The sequence below is a fragment of the Aplidium turbinatum genome, chromosome 4 (assembly GCF_918807975.1).
Source record: "Aplidium turbinatum chromosome 4, kaAplTurb1.1, whole genome shotgun sequence".
Lineage (NCBI taxonomy): Eukaryota > Metazoa > Chordata > Ascidiacea > Aplousobranchia > Polyclinidae > Aplidium > Aplidium turbinatum.
The window spans coordinates 32,820,547-32,839,314 of record NC_137475.1 but is presented as its reverse complement, the minus strand read 5'-3'; the positions used below and the strand labels follow the sequence as shown (position 1 = coordinate 32,839,314).

At 37.8% G+C, this 18,768-nt stretch overlaps 1 protein-coding gene across 1 annotated transcript; it reads right to left on the bottom strand.

Annotated features, from left to right (window-relative positions):
* Positions 1-490: 490 nt before the first annotated feature.
* Positions 491-15,452, bottom strand: LOC145768249 (iron-sulfur clusters transporter ABCB7, mitochondrial-like). The gene is made up of 15 exons (XM_082579732.1): positions 15,267-15,452; positions 14,913-14,986; positions 14,300-14,389; positions 14,125-14,224; positions 13,653-13,761; positions 10,829-11,097; positions 10,391-10,567; positions 8,602-8,776; positions 7,987-8,144; positions 7,295-7,488; positions 6,758-6,857; positions 6,446-6,589; positions 5,898-6,029; positions 5,481-5,588; positions 491-1,260 (listed from the first exon to the last, which is right to left on the bottom strand). The coding sequence occupies exons 1-15, from the start codon at positions 15,423-15,425 to the stop codon at positions 1,153-1,155; spliced, it is 2,097 nt and encodes a 698-aa protein (XP_082435858.1). The 5' UTR covers positions 15,426-15,452; the 3' UTR covers positions 491-1,152.
* Positions 15,453-18,768: the final 3,316 nt, after the last annotated feature.

Below are 18,768 nucleotides of genomic sequence, written 5' to 3'. Positions count from 1 at the left end.
AGCAGTGCTCATTGGATCTCTCGTGAATTTGTGCCATGCAATTGTCAAGAAAAGGAAGAAAAACTGTTTGTTTGAAATAGATCTCCGCGGTTTCAGCTGGAATGTTAGGTCAATGTTGTTGTCTAGGTGCTCTCCGCGGCATTCAGATTTCTTCGCCAAAAATTGAGCAAGTCTTGCCAAAAAGTTGGTGAAAAAGCCTATTATCGCCCCTTAGGTCTTGTGACACAGTTGCGCAGGATGAATTACCCAAGCAATTATGTCTTGTGCTACAACTTTTTTTTGCAAAATTTATGATTTTTTTTACGTGATCATTAGGGGGAGGCCATCGCCCCTTATCCTCCCCCCTAAATACGCTACTGTATACAGCGCACTGTTTTAAAAGCCTCACTCAACAAAGTATCCCAATTAATCGATGCCATAATCAAACGGATCAAAAGAGCTCTGCTCTAAAGTTTAATTTAATAGTATACTTTACAAAGCACAACAGATAAATCGTTATTAATTATATTCTGTCTTGGCGCAGAGGGAGATGCGGAATGGTCACAAAATTCTTGATCAGTCCGTAATATTGTTCATAGATGAAAGGCTTTCATATGTAGGCTATGCACGATGAGGTAAAGATCATTTATCAACTTGGATGGCACACGAGCAGCACATGGATAAAAACAACGCCAACCGCTCCTACGAACATTCACTCAAACGCATTCATTATCATTTTCAAAATACGCACGGTTGTACTTCTAAAATGAATGTTATCGGAAGACCAGTGACAACATGACTTCGAATTGGTGCCAGGGTCAATACTAAGTTGTATGGCGACATGCACACACAAAAGCTAGTTCAGCTGCAATATAAGTTATTGGCTTGAGTTCTAGTTACCGTTACGATTGCATTCTGACGCAAGACGGCTAATATCCCGTTTCACATGCAAGTTGTGATGATGATGAGACCAAAATTCTAATCTCGTAGGGCACCGGAGTGTGCAAGCAGTTGTTTTCACCTTTACTCCTGAAGACTGTTATGAGGTCCGAGCAAACAGGAATATTTTTCGTGGAAAAAACATAATAAATTCATAAATTTTTTATAAAATTTCTAAAACAGGGATAAGCAATAATATTATGCGCAAACATGAACGATTCCACTCGGTTCTTTTCAATCCTGATGTATGTTCGGTTTGTGCTGGCTGTTCCACAATTCAAAATAACGCGAATTTGTATTTCTGAGAAGTTGAGAATGAGTCCCGCTTTCAGCAATTTGTCCCTAAAACAATACAAAAGGGATAAAGCAAAGGTTATCACATAAAGTTTAAACGGTATGGTTTAAATAAGAGCGATTTATAGATTCATTTTAATGGCCACTCGCACTTTAGTTTTGAATCTTTATCCTCGGACTGACAAAGCCTTGACAGGTTATTCCTGGTAGTTTCGGATACTTGTAGACTCGTAGAGGCTCTTGACGCAGGGCCGGTTACCGAGATTGACAGAGTGAAGTTTTCCGATTGTTGCCGGGGAATTATTCCATCCACTAGGTGCCACTGAATGGAGAGCCCTCCTTAGCATGCGTATTGCTCTGGCGCACACCCCGAAAGTCGAACCAACGCCGCTTGATCTTGAAGCTTCTTTGTTCACGAAGTCACGCGCAAACCAACTGAGCTATCGGTCACCGCCGTAGGGTGGAGTAAAAAAAGTTTTTTGTTTAAATCGAAAAAAACGGGGTTCTTAAATCCCGACAAATGACCTAAAACTTCATTAAAAATTGACTTTAGGGTGTGGCCCCCATTTTCCAGCCGGCAACCCCCCAATTTATGCGCGTGAGGAGGTAAAATTGTCTATCTCGGTAACCACTGGTCGTAGAGTCATGATATACAGCTCAAAAGCTGCCAAAACATCATGTTTCTATCTGTCCTAAGAAGAAAGTTTGCTCTATTTACAATACAAAACGAGTTATAGCCAAAAAACCAAAATATACACACATTTTTGTTAAAATTCAGCATTTTTTCTGACAAATTGTGATCTGTCATAAGTTTTTTGAAAAAAAAATCTGATATGTTGCACAAGATATAGTAACACACTGATAATACCGAAGATTGGGCCAATAATCCAAAAATATTCACAACACAGTCCTTTTAACATCAGTTCAAAACATCATAATGAAGCACTCACATTAAGCATAATGTTAATTGCAGCAGTGCAAAAATATCACAAGCGTTTGGTGATGGAACTTCAAAGAACTCGTATTCATTTTGCAAAAACAAGTTGCTTTGCCTGGTGTGACATGTTAGCGACATGGCCGAGCGGAACTGCTCGAGGTTTTCAATACTGCAGCGGCAAAGCACGAGTTTGATTACGGCTGGAGGCAGATTGTGTTTGACATATATTTGGGTGGCTGGAGACTCGAAGAGCGGTAAACTCATATCCCAGTCGCCCCCAAACTTAACGTTTTTTCATAACTTCGTTGATTTGTAATTCCTCAGTTGAAATATTTCAAGTGTGAGCTTTGCTAATCCTAAAAGGCTCTGTTTTTGAAATGACAATTCAGGCCTTCTGATGGCACGATAATCACAAAAAAAAAAAGGAATAGGTATGTCAATTGAATTAAAACGACTTATTTAAAATGGATTTTTGTGTCAAATTTTTTCATCAGTTTACGAGACTTAACTTTTTGGCAAATGAGTCCATCTCGTCTTTTAAATCCTGAAACTTGTGCTGATGCTTCTGTTACGAGCTTCACATGTCGTTCCACTGTTTGATTGTGGCATGGATAAAACAAAATCAGAGGCTTCTCGCAGCATTCTTCCAACTCTGCATCGGTTGAGTGCTCAATTGCTGGAGAAAGTTGTTGATAAGGTTCAATATCAACTAACTCGTGGTATGCCTTTGCTTCCAAGTTCAACTTTGGAACACAGAACAAACGAATTGGACTGCAGTTCAATGGGTTGGAACTGCTATGACTTTCAATGTCCATAAGTGAATTTGTTTCAGCGGCATGTTTGCGAATTGCAAGCACCTTGGTCACACCCTTCTTCATTATCATCCCCCAGCATTGCAATCAGAATATTTTCGAGGTGTGCGAAATAACCGTTTCTTGTCACCACATTCAAAGCAATTTCCCGAACGTTTTGGTCAGAAAAATTCAAAACTCGTTGAATCAAGTTGAAAAAGTTCATGGATCCATTTGTTATATGGTTGTTTAGCTTGATTTCAAACCAAGTCGGAAAATATACTTCAAGGCAAAAAGCCAAAAACGAACCAGAATCTCCAGATTCAAAGGCGGTTCACCCACTGTCACATAATAACTTAAAATTCTGCATCCCAAAGTTAGCCATCTTGAATGCACAACTGGTCCAACCTCCAAATAAGCCAGATCATCATCAACGTTTCCTTCAATAATTGCCCAGCACATTTTATAAGCATAGAACTGGTCCGTACTTAAGCAGGCCTCGAAATTCACGGCGGACATGTCCGCCGTCACAGCATGTGATGTCCGCGGGAAGTACCATCTAGATCGGTCATATTTGTCCGCCGAGAAATAACACGGGAACTAGCGATACAAATCGTCATTGCATAGTACTAACAATTGTTGCGAGAATATAATTTCCCGCGCATTTTAGCGCGCATCTAGAAAATGTGACTACTGTATCTCTCACCCAGACAACAAAATCGATCATTCTTATATTAATTCAATGTAGACGCAGACGTTGAATCAATGTAAAAATGATAAATTTTGTTGCCTGGGTAGCTTCCATTCAAGCAGGAAAACTTTCGATTTATACGTTGCTTCAACGATTGATGACATTGAATCATCCTAACAAAGGTGAATTCTTCGCTAAGAATCGATGGGAGTACCGGTACTTCCACACTAATCAGCGCAACTTTGTTCAAGTTTTACGTCACAATGTCTGGCTTTGATCTCCGAGTAATATCGATAAGGCAAGGTTGGATACAAAATTAGATAATACGAGTTCGGTAGGCTATTACAGCAAAATTTGTTAAGTTTTGGTATTATTGTAAGAAAAGGCCCAGGGAAAATTCACTTTCGCTCACATGACACGCAAAAATAAACTTAAAAAAAAGCCTAGTGAAACGTTGCACAGCAGAAAATAGTAGCGTTAGTGTAGAAGTTTTTCGGACTCGTGCCCAGAGCATTGTGACGCAAGAAGCCACACGACCTCGTTCGGTAGAAGTTAATCAGTTATGCGGCGTTTTGAGCAGGTACACGGCGCTTTGACTCTTCAAGCGCACGTCTTTCAGAGTGACTTCGCTGAAATAATAAAATGCATTCTAAACCGTAGCTATAGTTCTCAAATGGCCAAGAATTTTCAAGATAAAGTGATTAAGCGTGACGATCGACGCAAAAACTGGTGTGTCCGCCGTGAGACTTAATTTGTCCGCCGAGATAGCTGCTCAGACCGGACACGTTTGTCCGCCGTCAACAAAAACGAATTTCGAGGCCTGCTTAAGTCATTCACAACTTCGGATGGGAGCTTTGGAAAGGCCAAAAGTGGTGGCGAGAGCTCTTTGAATTGAGTAACTGGCCAACAGGATACAGTTCCATGTAGTTTTTTCCAATTGGACCTGCAAATGTGTCTGGGCCACTTGTAGCACCATCGAGACCTGCAAACAGTAAACACATGTCCCAAAGGCAATTCATTAGTAGCCTAAGTAGCAGACATACTATCCATTGAAGTGGCTTATTCAGCAACTCTTCCAGGTCTCGAATGCATCCGTTGTGTTTTCCTGTCATTGATACAGTGCCATCAGTACTAACAACTGCCAGTTTATTTTGCAATTCTGTACCTTGTAATGAATTGAATAGATGTTGAGCTATGATTCTGCCCTTGCCATCTTCAGGAGAAAAGTGGGTGAGGTAATAACTCCCCGGCTCGCCAACTGCAGTATAGTGTTCTTCCAATTGAACAGATCTGTAGTGCTTTTCGTTTGCACCTTGCACAACCGTTTGTGTTGTATCTTTACGTCCATCAAAGTATAGACCATTCACTATACTGAAATTTTGTTACTCTTCTTGCCGTAGTTCCTCCCTGCATCTTTCACATTCGGTATTATCAGTGTGTTACTATATCTTGTGCAACATATCAGACTTTTTTTTTCAAAAAACTTATGACAGATCACAATTTGTCAGAAAAAATGCTGAATTTTAACAAAAATGTGTGTATATTTTGGTTTTTTGGCTATAACTCGTTTTGTATTGTAAATAGAGCAAACTTTCTTCTTAGAACAGATAGAAACATGATGTTTTGGCAGCTTTTGAGCTATATATCATGACGACCAGTGGTTACCGAGATAGGCAATTTTACCCCTTCGCGCGCATAAATTGGGGGGTTGCCCGCTGGAAAATGAGGGCAACCCCCTAAAGTCAATTTTTAATGAAGTTTTAGGTCATTTGTCGGGATTTAAGAACCCCGTTTTTTTCGATTTAAACAAAAAACTTTTTTCACTCCACCTACACAGACATGTACTCACATCTTTCAATAGAAATATTTTATCGCAATGCATCACAGTTGAGAGACGGTGGGCGATGAATATTGACGTTCGGTTTTCAGTGACTCGACGGATTGCCGAAAGAATGTGCTGGAATGGTAAGTGTATTTAGAATAACTTCACTACAACTAGTCGAAGCTTTAATGCTTTTATCGATTATTTATTGGTAGTTTACAACTAATTTAAATGAAATCATTATCAACGTAACCCTTTCAGTCTGTTTTACCTTTATGTTTTGATGGTTTAACTGCAAGAAAACAGAATCTAAACGAGTAGGCAATTTAATTGCTTTGTTTGCTCTTGTGCAGGGCAAGTAAAATTAAAGAGATAATTTAATATTGTGCTAGTGAATTTTTAGCCACCATGAAAGCAGCAGTATATCTCATCACAGAGCTCTACCTCCTCCGTGATTGAATCTAGAGACGATGTGGCTTCATCATACAGGACGACCATTGGGTTCTTTAATATTGCACGGGCAATCGCAACCCTTTGTTTCTCGCCCCCAGACAGCTTCAAGCCTCTTTCACCAACCTTCAAACGTAAGAAGAAAATTAAACTTCAGCGTTGTAACAACCACAATTATTTTTTAAATCATTGTACTTGATCTTCGTTATCGTTACAAGGATCTTACATCAATAATCACAATTCCTTTCCACTTTCAGGAGTAGGATAAAAGAATGCTTTAAAACGACAGGACACCCTAAATTTTGACATATAACTGACGATGAATCACGCTCTTGTGACCATGTTGTATGGAACAACTTCTAGTTGTGAGAAAACCAACCTTTACAGAACATTACAAAACTGTTGATTACCGAGCGAGAGAGATCTTTTGCAAAATCGTTAATCGAGTCTACAACCAATTTTTTGTAATTGCAAGGCAAGGATCTCAATCTTCATGGTTAGTGATGGTATGGATCAAAATTAAATAGATCTTTACTTTATACCTCCGTGGAATAACCCTGTGGCATGTTGAGGATGGCTTGATGTACATCCGCCATCTTGGCCGCAGATTGAACATCATCTTTGTTTGCTTTCAAATCGCCATATGCAATGTTGTGATAGATCGTGTCGTGAAATAGCACTGTGTCCTAACAGAATATATGAATCGAAGCACTAAGATTAAATGTTTAAAATATGCGTTTAAACGTGGCAACCACCCACTTACAACGAAAATGATCGACAAAATTCCATCAACAAATGACTGGATTTGTGCCAGTGTGTTAAAGGAAATCATATAAAATGCAGTATATCCTTGCCTGTGGAACAACACCCATAAGCTTTCTCAAGCAATTCAGATTCACAGTTTTGATGTCTTCTCCTCCAAAAAGGATTCTCCCTTTTGACGGATCATAGAACCTGAAACGAACAACAGAAAGTCTTCAGTACCACGATACTATGGAGTAAGGTTCATTGATCAAGCACCAAAGTTATCAGCAATCGACGCACATGGTTGTGTCATTCTCTGGGTTGTGTTAGCAAAGGAAGCAGTTGGAAAAAATAAGGTTTGTTTTAAAATTGTCAATAGCGTTAAGGACTGTGATGCTACCATCTCATGCTGGTAGGAGGGAATACCTGAGTTTTCATAAGTCTAAAATTTAAATTATTATCAACCGTTGCACAAACTACAACACAATAACTTACTGCAGTAGCTACAACCAGCTATAATCACAAGCATGGAATAAAATTGAAGAAACGAAAACAGATTTCGACACCTGTACAATACCAATAACACGGTAATTTATTTCCCACTAGTTGGGTGCAAAGGATAGATGGTCTTCCTTGGTTTCGTTTACCTGTACAATAATCGGATAACAGTCGATTTCCCGCTCCCACTTCCTCCTACAATTCCTACGGATTCTCCAGGATTGACTTCGAAGCTGAGATTGTTCAGGATCAGCTTCTCGGGTGTGTAACCGAAATCCACATTTTCAAACTGGATAGAAGTTTGCTCGGGGGCAAGGTTTAGCATTGGCGCATCAGGCAGGCTCTGAAACACCAATCGCAATCGGTTATAGCCTCCGATGGATTGATAAATCTACGGAAAAATGGGAAGTCCGCTTTTGCCAATTGTGTATTGCTTTTTTCTTGGCGTTTTGTATCAGCGGTTCACCGAGCATTAAGGTCTCTAATGAAGGCTTGTCGGTTAAACATCCGTTCACAACAAGCAACTAGACCTTACTGCACTACTTAAAGGTAGTAAACACAAAGATTGGGCATCCCGTCCAATGAACTCAATCTTTAACAAGAAAAAGGCTTGCACAGGATCGTAACTATAGCCATGCATGTTGGAAACAAATTATGATACAGCAGTTGAGCGAAGGTGTGAAACATGAAATTCAACTACTACTTTAGAATGGTCAGTACCGCTGTTCAATATTTCAATGTCACTATATGTTGAAACAATCTAAAAATGACAACGTTTGATGGCTGAAAATACACAAAGTGATGAATCAACAGTAATTTTATACAATCAACACTGTCAAACCGTGATTTCTCTTTTCATGTTCATTAAATTGAACATAGTTTGCATATCGATGACGGCTTGACGAATGTCACGGTAGACGGAGCCAAGGAAGTTTAGTGGCACTGAGAGTTGGAACAGCAGGCCATTGACCATCACCAGATCGCCCACGGTTAAGGTTCCTGAAAAGAAACGCACGAACAACTTGAAAGCAGTTCACGAAATTGGGTACATTGAATCAATCGCATACAAAAGGGAGTTATTTCCTCCACAATGTAATGGTCTCTTGATTTTTTTATCTATCACTAAATAACTGGCTTGGTAGCTTAGTGTGTGTCTCTGAATCGGTAGGCGTGAGTTCTACACCTTATCGGATCATGCCACTGCTGCGCTGACACTGTTTGCTTTGTATAACGCTTTGAGCAACGTGTCTCTGCAAACAATAGAAAAGATTACAAAACAGTATTTTGCAGATACACGCTGCTCATAACTCAACTTTTTTAACTAAAAAAGTAATGTCAGTGAAACCCCTCCACTATGCATACAATTACCACTATTATAGTTTGCGTTGTTGCAAATGATGATTCATAGATGCACAACCACACCTCGGCCAATAGCAGCACATCGCTTCTTAATTACCTTGCTGTATGCCTTGAGCAGCGAATAACATGATGGTAGTAAGACCGCAAGTGAAAATAAATTGCTGACCAAAATTGAGCATGGCAAGTGACATGTTGGTCTTTAAGTTCGCATCTTCATAATCAGCTAACACGTTATCATACCTCTTCAATTCAAAGTCTTCGTTGTTGAAATACTAAAATATAAAAATGATAGATCAGTTTCACGGTTTAGCATGCAAGCGCACAGACAACAAAAGGTCATTTCAAATTTTATAGCAGATACTAGGATCAAATTCTAAATTGTTGTTTAAAGCAGAGGTGTGCAACGTGCGGCCCGCGGGCCAAATGTGGCCCGCGAAGATGTGCCAATTCTGAATTGTGTCTGGCCCGCGCAACGTGTTTACAATTTAGTTTAGTCTGGTACGTGGGAACAATTCGTTGTGGAGCGGATTATTGTAGATTTCACACCTTCTGTTAACCATTTTAGAAATCTTCTACCGGCCACCGCTAATTCATTGTATTTAATTATTTGTGGAAAGTAAAAATGTATGGTCACATAAAAGGCATTATGAACAATTTACGACTTTGAAAAGCTCACGTACAGACAGGAAATATTTTTCACTTTCCAACTTTGAGAGACTATGGAATGCATCCTGAGAAGAAAACTGAATTTGCAGACCAACTTGAAAACATTGTATGAATTTTTGGCTCGTTTCAAGGACTTCAAATCTCATGAACATTTGTTTGGTATGTTCTCTTCGCCATTCAACACAGACATTGACAAAGCACCAGCAGATATAACTTGAACTTATTGATCTTCAAGAGAAAAAAGGATTTGAAAGCAAAGTATTTAGAAATGAATCTTGGCGATTTTCACGAAACAGCTCAACTAAGATGACTTTCTACATTTGAAAAAATCCATGGCTTCAAAAATGTCTCTTTTTGGTTCAACGTAGCCTATTTGTGCAAACATTTTTTTTCTAAAATGGGCGTCATGACATCACCCTATCGATCGGTTTTGACAGACAAACACTTGGAAAATGGACTTCGATAGCACTTCCATTAAACTAAATTTGGAAAAATGCCGTTGGGAAAAGAAGCCAGCTGCAAATTTCTCACTGAACTCGTCTAAAGACGGTGTCACAATAAATTAGAATACCAGTTTTTTTCAGAAATTTATGTGTCTTAACTTATTATTTCTGAAAGAAGATAGCCCCTAATAACGCCATAAGAATAACATGAATAACAAAAAAACTACTTTTTTGTGCCTGCAACTACTAGCCTAGAAATCAAGTTAAATAAACGTGCGGCCCGCGGCTTCACCCAGTTATTTATATCTGACCCTCCTGTAATAAAGGTTGCACACCCCTGGTTTAAAGTAATTATCTTTCCATTCGAAAACACCTACGGCATCTGCGGGGTTATAACGAACGCCTAGGTGGCGTTATTATAACCTAGGTGGCGTTGTTATAACACACCTGACCAGCCAACCGTACCTTCATTTTTAAATAGGCATTACTCATGACATGCATGTAATCTCATATCTTGCAAGCACTGTTCAAGCAAAGGAACCACGGTGAAACAACACGTTCACCTGTACAGCAGAGCATTTCGCTTTGTGCATAAAAAGTCAGACGTGCTTTATGTTTATTGCTAGCTCAGCCAATCAAAAACAAACTTTATGGATGTAACAAATTAAACACGAAGTAAAACCAAACTCTTAATTAATGATGACTTGGCTTATACATCACAACGTAGCATTAAACAGTTACAGGTGAATATCTGCGCATATAATTTTTTTGTCATACCTTTACAGTTTCGTAGTTAAGTAACGAATCGACTGCGATGTTTCCCATTGTATTGTCTGCTTGGTTCATTCGGACTCGAAACTTTGTCCTCCATGCTGTTATGGAGAGAGTCCATATTGCATAGGCGCCCAATGTTGATAATGTGATCACTGCAAACTTGCCACCACATTTGTACCACTAAAATAACAAAAGCTTGGCTGTTAAAAGTGGTGTAGGTGATTAAACGTACACGAGACATTCCTATACTACCATTGAGGGTTTCTTGACCAGACAATGTTGACGAAACAAAACACTGGTAGATGATCATATTGTTTTTGCTATTCAAAAAAAATCTTCGAAAAGATTACAAATGTAAATGCTTGTCACAATTATAAAACATTAAAAATTACTTGTCAACTATAAAGAAAAATTGAAGAATGCATCGATGTTTTTCCTTACCAAAATAGAGCTAACCAAAGAAACTTCTAAAATAGTTGGAATGATGTTGAACACAAAGGCACGAAGGATAAAGTTCATTCCTCTCGTTCCTCTGTCTATCGCTTTGGACAGTGCCCCGGTCTGTCGGTTCATGTGAAACCTCATGTCAAGGCTGTGCAGATGTTCAAACAGGTTCCCTGCTATGTTTCGTATTGATCGTTGCGCGACTTTGGCAAAAAGAGCGTCTCGCAACTCGCTGCAAAGTGCTGCCCCACCTCGGCACACACCATCTGCAAAGCATAGTTTCATTTCTTATTTTAATTTTTCTTTGAAGGAGTTGATTAGTTTAACAAACTCATTGTAGAATGTTGTTGTGTGATGGGATGTTTTCTCAGCTGTGAAACGAAGTCGTTGGAAGAAATAAAAAGTTTTATTCTTTTGCTAAAAAAATCGTATGAGTAAAAGGTGCAAACATTAAGCCCTTGTTGTTTCAAAAATAAATACAACTTAACATACGCGCCGACTTCCGGGGGGGCCGGGGAGCGGCGCCCCCCGTAAATTTATGGTTGAGGGGCAACAAAACTGGTGATTACAAGTGGTGTTTTAAAGATAAAACACTTCGCGAAAGAGATTTAGATAATTTAAACGGACTTAAAGAATGCTGAAAGCAAGAAAAGCTTACGTTGCTCTTGCCCGCAAAACAGCAGCTGATCGCATGGCTTTCTCATACGGTATGGAAATTTCAAAGTAGATGGTAGAGTAACTTACGCTGCTGGAATAGTCACGTAACTATTCACGGCAATATTCAGTAAACCAGCTAAATTAGACGCGCTATTTTCAACGAGGTCTTCCCGCTGTGAGATCAATTATGATTCAACAGAACGCATTGTTTCTTCGCAATGTGTGAGAATTAACTCGAAAACTGATAAAAGAAAAGGTGTTTAATGGTCTTGGTCGCAGATATTGCATGCATTAACGACGTCTTTTACCGCTATTATCACCTAGCCAACCTGACATCATTGTTTTATGCGGCCGCTAAGGTTTGACATCGACTTTAACGATCATGGAATGTTACGTAATAATAAGAACGATTATATCCTACACGCAAAAATAAAAAAATGATGTCTTAAAACAGCTCTTTCTGTTTTGTCTCGTGAGCTTTGCATATTGCTCATCATCATCATCATCATCATCATCAGCCGGTCATGCCACTGCTGGCAGATGGCCTCCACATATGTTTCCACACCATTCTGTCTTTTGCTGTTCTCATCCAGGTGATGCCAATCTTTTCTTCTATGTCATCTCGCCATCTTCTTTTTGGTCTCCCTCTAGTTCTTCTTGCATATCTTGGTGTCCATTCTGTGGTTATCCTGGCCCATCTGTTGTCTTTCATTCTTGCTACATGTCCCGCCCATTGCCACTTTAGGTTTGTTGCTGTTTCCATGACATCTTTGATACAAGTTTTGTTTCTGATAACTTCATTTCTAATCTTGTCTTTTCTATTTATGTTCAATATTATTCTTTATCATTATTATTAAGAATAATCATTATTACTCTTAATATCAACAAGTGCATAAAGTTTAGAATTGACAAGAAATCATTGAATTTGAAAATTAAGTTTGAATCACTGCAAATAAACGTATTCAAAACTTTTACTTAGGCCGACGCGATTTCACACTCCGTAATCTACGTTGACAATGATTTTTAGTGCGTTCATTTTGAAAACTGCCGAGCTGGAGACAACAGCATGTTCCGTGTTAGTTGAACTTGCCTTTTTGAGGTGAAAATCACTTGCGAACATCTCGACCTTTACTCGAGTATATAGCCTACTGTATTCAATAAAAGACTACAAAAACTTTCGATAAAAAAACAGAAGAGAAAACACTTCGCCGTTGTCAACGCTTTGAAAGTAAGTAATTAGCGAAACGAGGTTAATAAAACTGTAACTGTTAGCGGGTTTTCACTCTGCTTGAGATCATGATTTTTTGCGTTTTATTTCGATAACTTATACTGTCTTGATCGTTGTTATTCACTCGCACGAAAAGGAAACGAATCGTCTTGTTTTCCAACTGTTCCAATTATGAGCTAACAATATCAAAATTTTTACGACTAGTCGTACTGCATGCGTAAAACTAATCCTTTCAAGCAGCGGTTCTAATAAATTCGGTTTGCGACCTATTTGTCAATATTAACAAGACACTAAGCTTAATCAAAGACTATTTTAATTGAGTAAAATAGCGTTACGGTTATGACGTCATCACCTTTCTCGCCCTCCAAGGTTTTTTGAAAAGTCGGCGCCTATGCAACTTAAGGACTTGTGAAGAGCAAATTCATATTTCAGACGTATTTTTGTTAATGTTTTGAAAACTTTTCAGCATTTGGTCGTATAAAAATATCATGTGTGGCACAAAGATCCAAAATATGTATTATGTAAGTGCTAAAGTTCAGGGATTTCTTTCATTCAATAGCACTAAAGATGGAAACAGTTAATAACATCTCTAAAAGTTTGCTGAACAGTTCCTACAATTTGTGCTTTTTATTTGTTGACTGAAAATACATAGACGTTCTCTACAAATTTGTAAATTGTAACCCACTGGTTAAGTACACCTGTGGAAGTGTGGATATTAAAAACAAAACAGTAAAAAGAGCTTTGTAAATTCTATAAAACTTTTCAATAAAGCAGAAAGTTTCACAATTTATTGAGTTGTTCTTGCCCGCTTCAACAGCCTATTAATTTTCACATTATGTAACATCCTTTTAGCAAATTGTACAAAGCGGAGCCACAACAAACTTTTGATGAAATTAGCTTGAGATATGAATATTTACAAACCACTGCACAACTTACATCCAATTATCAAGCAGAAAATTGTTGTGAATGCAGCATTGGTTGCGCTATCCATGTTTAAACCAATTCCATTTAATGAATCTATGGTATGTTTGAATAGAAATGGTACCTGTAAATAGTTTACTGAATTTCACACTGAGTTTTATAATTTTAAGCACTGTACGAGGCAGACCAAGAAATTACAGCACATCACTTTATACAAAATCTCATATTGATGTATTGCAAGGTGCATGTAAAGACAACTTTTAGTACCGTACGGCACTATATCAGTCTTGAAGTATAAAGATTCTACATAACCTCTGACAAAAAGCATGCGGTATAAAGATTTGAGTGAAGTTTGTTTTTGCTGTCTCATCAGAAACAATCAAAAAAGCAGTGATATATTTTACAATTAACAGGAAAGTTTAATGTTTAAAAAGTCTCCACCAATACAAAAAATGTATATACACAGCATTTGAGTTTAACCATATACCTGAACATTTAACAGTTTAGCTCCCAACAAAAGAGCCAAAGCAGCGCAGACCCGTCTTCGAATTGATGATTTCTTTGGCCAAATGTATTTCATCATAAACCTGCATTTTCAGATTCTGGTTTCAAATTTGAGTTATCCAAAAGCAACAAGATAGAAAACATTGCCATTTACGTACCCAATTAGCTTTTTCATTCCAACTGGTTTCGACCCCAAATCTGCATTAGGTCCAATCGCATTTCCAGGCCCATGCATTTGTGACCTAACCCTACAAAAATAATGTTCACAAATAGGCTTCAAGGAGTTTAAAATATGCAACTTTAATTTTTCGATAAAAAACCAAAGCCTAGTTTAATATTGTTATTAATAAGTATTGATTTTTACTAGTAGTTGCAACATATAAGTCATGTCAATTTATTTTGTTTTAACAAAATAATAAAACCAAAAATAATCAAACCAATCAAATCAATAATCAAACCAAAACACAGCTAAGACAATAGTCAAAAAATTATTTCGTCTTTATCCATCACAGACACTATCATATAATAAATGCTGCTACCTCGAAGTTTTACAGAGTTTACTAATAATGTTTTATCAATTGCTGGTAATGCCTTTGAGAGCTTGAAAAGGTTTGAAACTCATATGAGGTAACTCTGTGTGTAAATATCTAGTCTGATTTAAATTTTAAATAACATTTGAATAGAAAGTATGAAGTTAGACATTTCACAACCACTTTTCTTATGAACAATAGTACCAAATCATTATATAAAGCAATACCGTATGACATATACCATGGTCGTCTCTTTGTGGTCTTTTTGAAGATGTGAAGATCTCTTCTAAAGCATTTTTCAAATAGCTCCCTTTTCTGCATTTCAAGCAAGATGTTTAATTGTTTATAAAATATTGTGTAGCAAAGTTTCATAGCAAGTATATAATTCAAAACTACAAGAAAAATTATGGATTCCAAAAGGAAGTGCAGACCGTTGCCCAATAAGGCTATAGGAATTGCCAAAAATTTGAACAACAGTATTTAAGAAATAAACGATTAGAGCAAGCAAGATAAACTACACCACAAAGAAACAAAAAAAAAACCATTTAGGATGAATAAGATAGAAAACCAATGCAATGTTTACTGTATACCTTACCCATATAGTTCTTGAACTTGTAAGACACGATTTTCCTAGTTGCAAGTTTATCACTGGAGCTCGATAAATAGGAAATGTGTTTTGAAAAGTTTTAAAGCATCTTGATTGAATAGTTGAACTTTTCTGAATGAAACATCTTGTAAGCAGCGTGATGGACATCAATTGGCCACATAAAAAGTAATAACACACCTGATAATTTTATACATATAATAATAGCCAGTTAATCGTATTGCCTGTATGACAATTGCATGGTTAAAACTTAATTTTTGCTAACTGCTACCGTAGTCAGTGAAAACAAAACATTTTTAATAGAGTTAATGTTTAAGGCAGCAATGCACATAGATTGTTGCCAGGTGTGCTGAAGGGAAGGGGAGAAATATTTTATGTGTTCAGTTTTTGTTTGCTGGGTAGTTCAGTGTGTTATAAAATGGTGAAACATTTTATTGAAGTCACACCCAAATTTCTTTCAACTAAAGTTTATACATACCATACATTTTCATAATTTAAAATTACAGTAGAACTCGGTTAATCCGGATTCGATTTGACCGGCGATTCCATCCGGATTAGGCGAAGATCCGGATTAACCGATGACGGTTCTATCAAGCCTGGCGTTCCTAGATAGAAGGGTATCAGTAAAAATCGCCGAAATTGAACGCATTAGTGTGGTCATCTGCCAATTCTGAGACGCGCGATCACCACATTAGCGATAGAATTCTTTTGAAATGCAGTAGCCTATGCATGTAAAACGAATGTATTTGTAGGCTGCGTCTAATGCAAGAACACACTGGCAAAAGTTATATCTTCAGACATGCATGTCGGAATAATCTGTAGTCACTCAAAACTTCTGAAAACAGTTACGGAAGACGAGTTTCTATGGAAAACTTACAAAAAATCACGGTCAAACAAAGTCTTCTATTGGAAAAAGAAAATTCCACCGATATCTTTTCAAGTTAGAGTACGAGTTTCGGCATTTGTGCGCGAATTTTGCGTTAAGAGGGATTACTGTTCATGAAAAGAAGAAATCCGTAATAATTTATTGCGTCACATTAACGGAACAATAGATAAGAAATTTCTAGCAATAGGCCATGTTACGTTTTAGCATAAAATGGCAAACTGTCGGGCAAATCCGGATAAAGCGATAGAGAAAGCGCAACTTTTGTCCGGAATAGGCGAAGATCCGGATTAAATAATCTGGATAATCCGAAGCTGTTTCTCAAGAAAAAGATTACAGATCATTTGTACCTCCAGTTTTATCCGGATTAGGTGAAGATCCGGATTAACCGAATCCGGATTAACCGAGTTCTGCTGTATTACAATTTATTAAAGGTTTTATAATTTTTTTTTCTCTTTTGGCTTATCTCATCCATGGAGCATGCATTAGTTGCAGTACTTAAAGACGATGCATCCATAAGGTCTATGGTAGCCAAGAAAAACTTGCTTACCCAGTGTGCAAGTACATTTTGAGAGATATACAGATGCGCCATTACAACTTATTTATATGGTGATTATATATATAGGCTATAATGAGATACCGTAAGTACTACAGGGAATATTTACTATGACAAATTTACTGATACAAATATACACCGGGAGATTTTTGTCTACATTCATTACATTAGCTAGCCACCATTATAAAATGAAACAAAAAAAATTACATAGAACATAGCTATCTATAGGTCTTATAGCCTCATAGCCTTATAGCCTCGCAAAACAACACCTCCCAACTCCGAGATTTCCTACCCGACGTCGATCCCCACCCTCCGGGAATGTCCCTCGCAAGACTTGCGTGGGTCCGGCTTAACCGCCTACGAACCGGCGTCGGTCGCTTTCGTTCAGACATGTGCAAATGGGGCCTGGCTCCCTCACCGGGATGCGAGTGTGGCGCCACAGACCAGACAGTAGATCATGTCGTCCATGACTGCCCAATCCATCAACCACCACATGGAGCGCTTGGACTGAAAGCCCTGGATGACGAGACTGTCGAGTGGCTGATGACATCATGCCCAAACATATAGTCCAGAAGAATAGCTCATACGACGAAGAAGAATAGCCTCATAAATATGATTGAGGTTCTAATTTAATCAAAGGCTATGATTCTCATATCACTTGAGCATGAAATGAATGCATAGTTTTACAATTTGCAACATAATTTTGGTTAGTGCCAACTGCCAAGTACTGCAACATGCAAATGATGCAGTACAATTAAAAATATGATGCAACCTAGCACAGTAGACAACCAGCAATACAAATTGCAGATAATGAAATGGTGCAATAATTGCCAAGTATAAACATCATACAGGCTTATCAGTTATCAGCCATGATTTAAACTGCATTTTATTTTTAAATTTAATGATTTCTTGTACAATCTTAACTTTATACAACTTTACAATCTTAACTCGTATGACAAGATGACTGCTTTTAGAAAAATGCTATTCATTGTATAGCAATTGAATTGAGTCGTTTAATAGGGGGAGGTACGAAACACAGATAAGATGTTTTTCTCCAACAGTGAATGGTTTGTAAGCCATGGCAATATGGTAAGCTAAGTTAGGCTATTGTGCATGAAACTCTGGAGTCTGGGTGCATTGAAATTGATTTCCAACTTTTCATCATAGATGCTTCTTTGATTTTTGTTAGACTTAAGAATTTTAGAGTCAAACAAAATTTACCTAGCTGTAAAATTTCAGCAATCTTCAATCAGTCTTGACAAAACAATGCAATTTTTATCAAGTTGGCTGGTTGAACTTAGGTGAGTCCCACACTTGATCCAAGCATCGAGAGATTAGAAGTGTCTCATTATACTAAGCCTTTGGCACTAACGAGAGTAAAGTGTCAAGTTCCTTTCTCTCCCACAACTTCCTTCAGCAACTACGCCTACCCAATGGCCAATTTATTACACCCTGGTTAGAGGTGAGTAGTGTTTTTCAGCAACGAGCTTAAGCCGAACCAGAATTGCATGATTGAAAAGCGAAAGCCTTATCCGCCGATGCGCTGTTGAAATCAATGGACAAGCTTCATTATTTTAGAAGGGTGCACTGCAGGGCAGCAGCAAACTTACCCTATCTCAAAATTTCAGACACCGGCCTACCCTATTTTTTTTGTAATCAAGGTTTATGGATCAATAGGATTTCGATAAACTTGTACCTAAATACATTTACCATCAATAACCTTATAATTATCTGCATCTGATCAACTGTTTAAATAAAATGACACAAGAACAACTGAAGAACATTGTCAAAACAACGCTAAAGGATGAAAATGTGCTGACAATAAAAAATTTAGCTGACAATTGTACTTTCATAGACTCAATTGTAAATAAATTATATCAGCTCCTTTCTCAGGATGACAAGTTTAAACAATCAATATATGAAGCTGTAAAAATAGATTTTCAGAAAGACGTGGAAAAACAAAGTCAACAATTTAATAACACTGCAAAAGACGTCAAAAAGGACATCAACAAACTGAAAGAAGAGCAAGAAAAGATTGAGCAATATTCTAGAAG

Bases quoted from the DNA above. Each gene is read 5' to 3' on its own strand.
- LOC145768249 (XM_082579732.1), bottom strand. From the start codon at position 15,425: ATGTCCATCACGCTGCTTACAAGATGTTTCATTCAGAAAAGTTCAACT. The intron at 14,987-15,266 runs GTAAGGTATACA...CTTGAAATGCAG, and splicing joins CAAGTTCAAGAACTATATGG to AAAAGGGAGCTATTTGAAAA. The intron at 6,590-6,757 runs GCAAGGATATAC...ATATTCTGTTAG, and splicing joins TTATGGGTGTTGTTCCACAG to GACACAGTGCTATTTCACGA.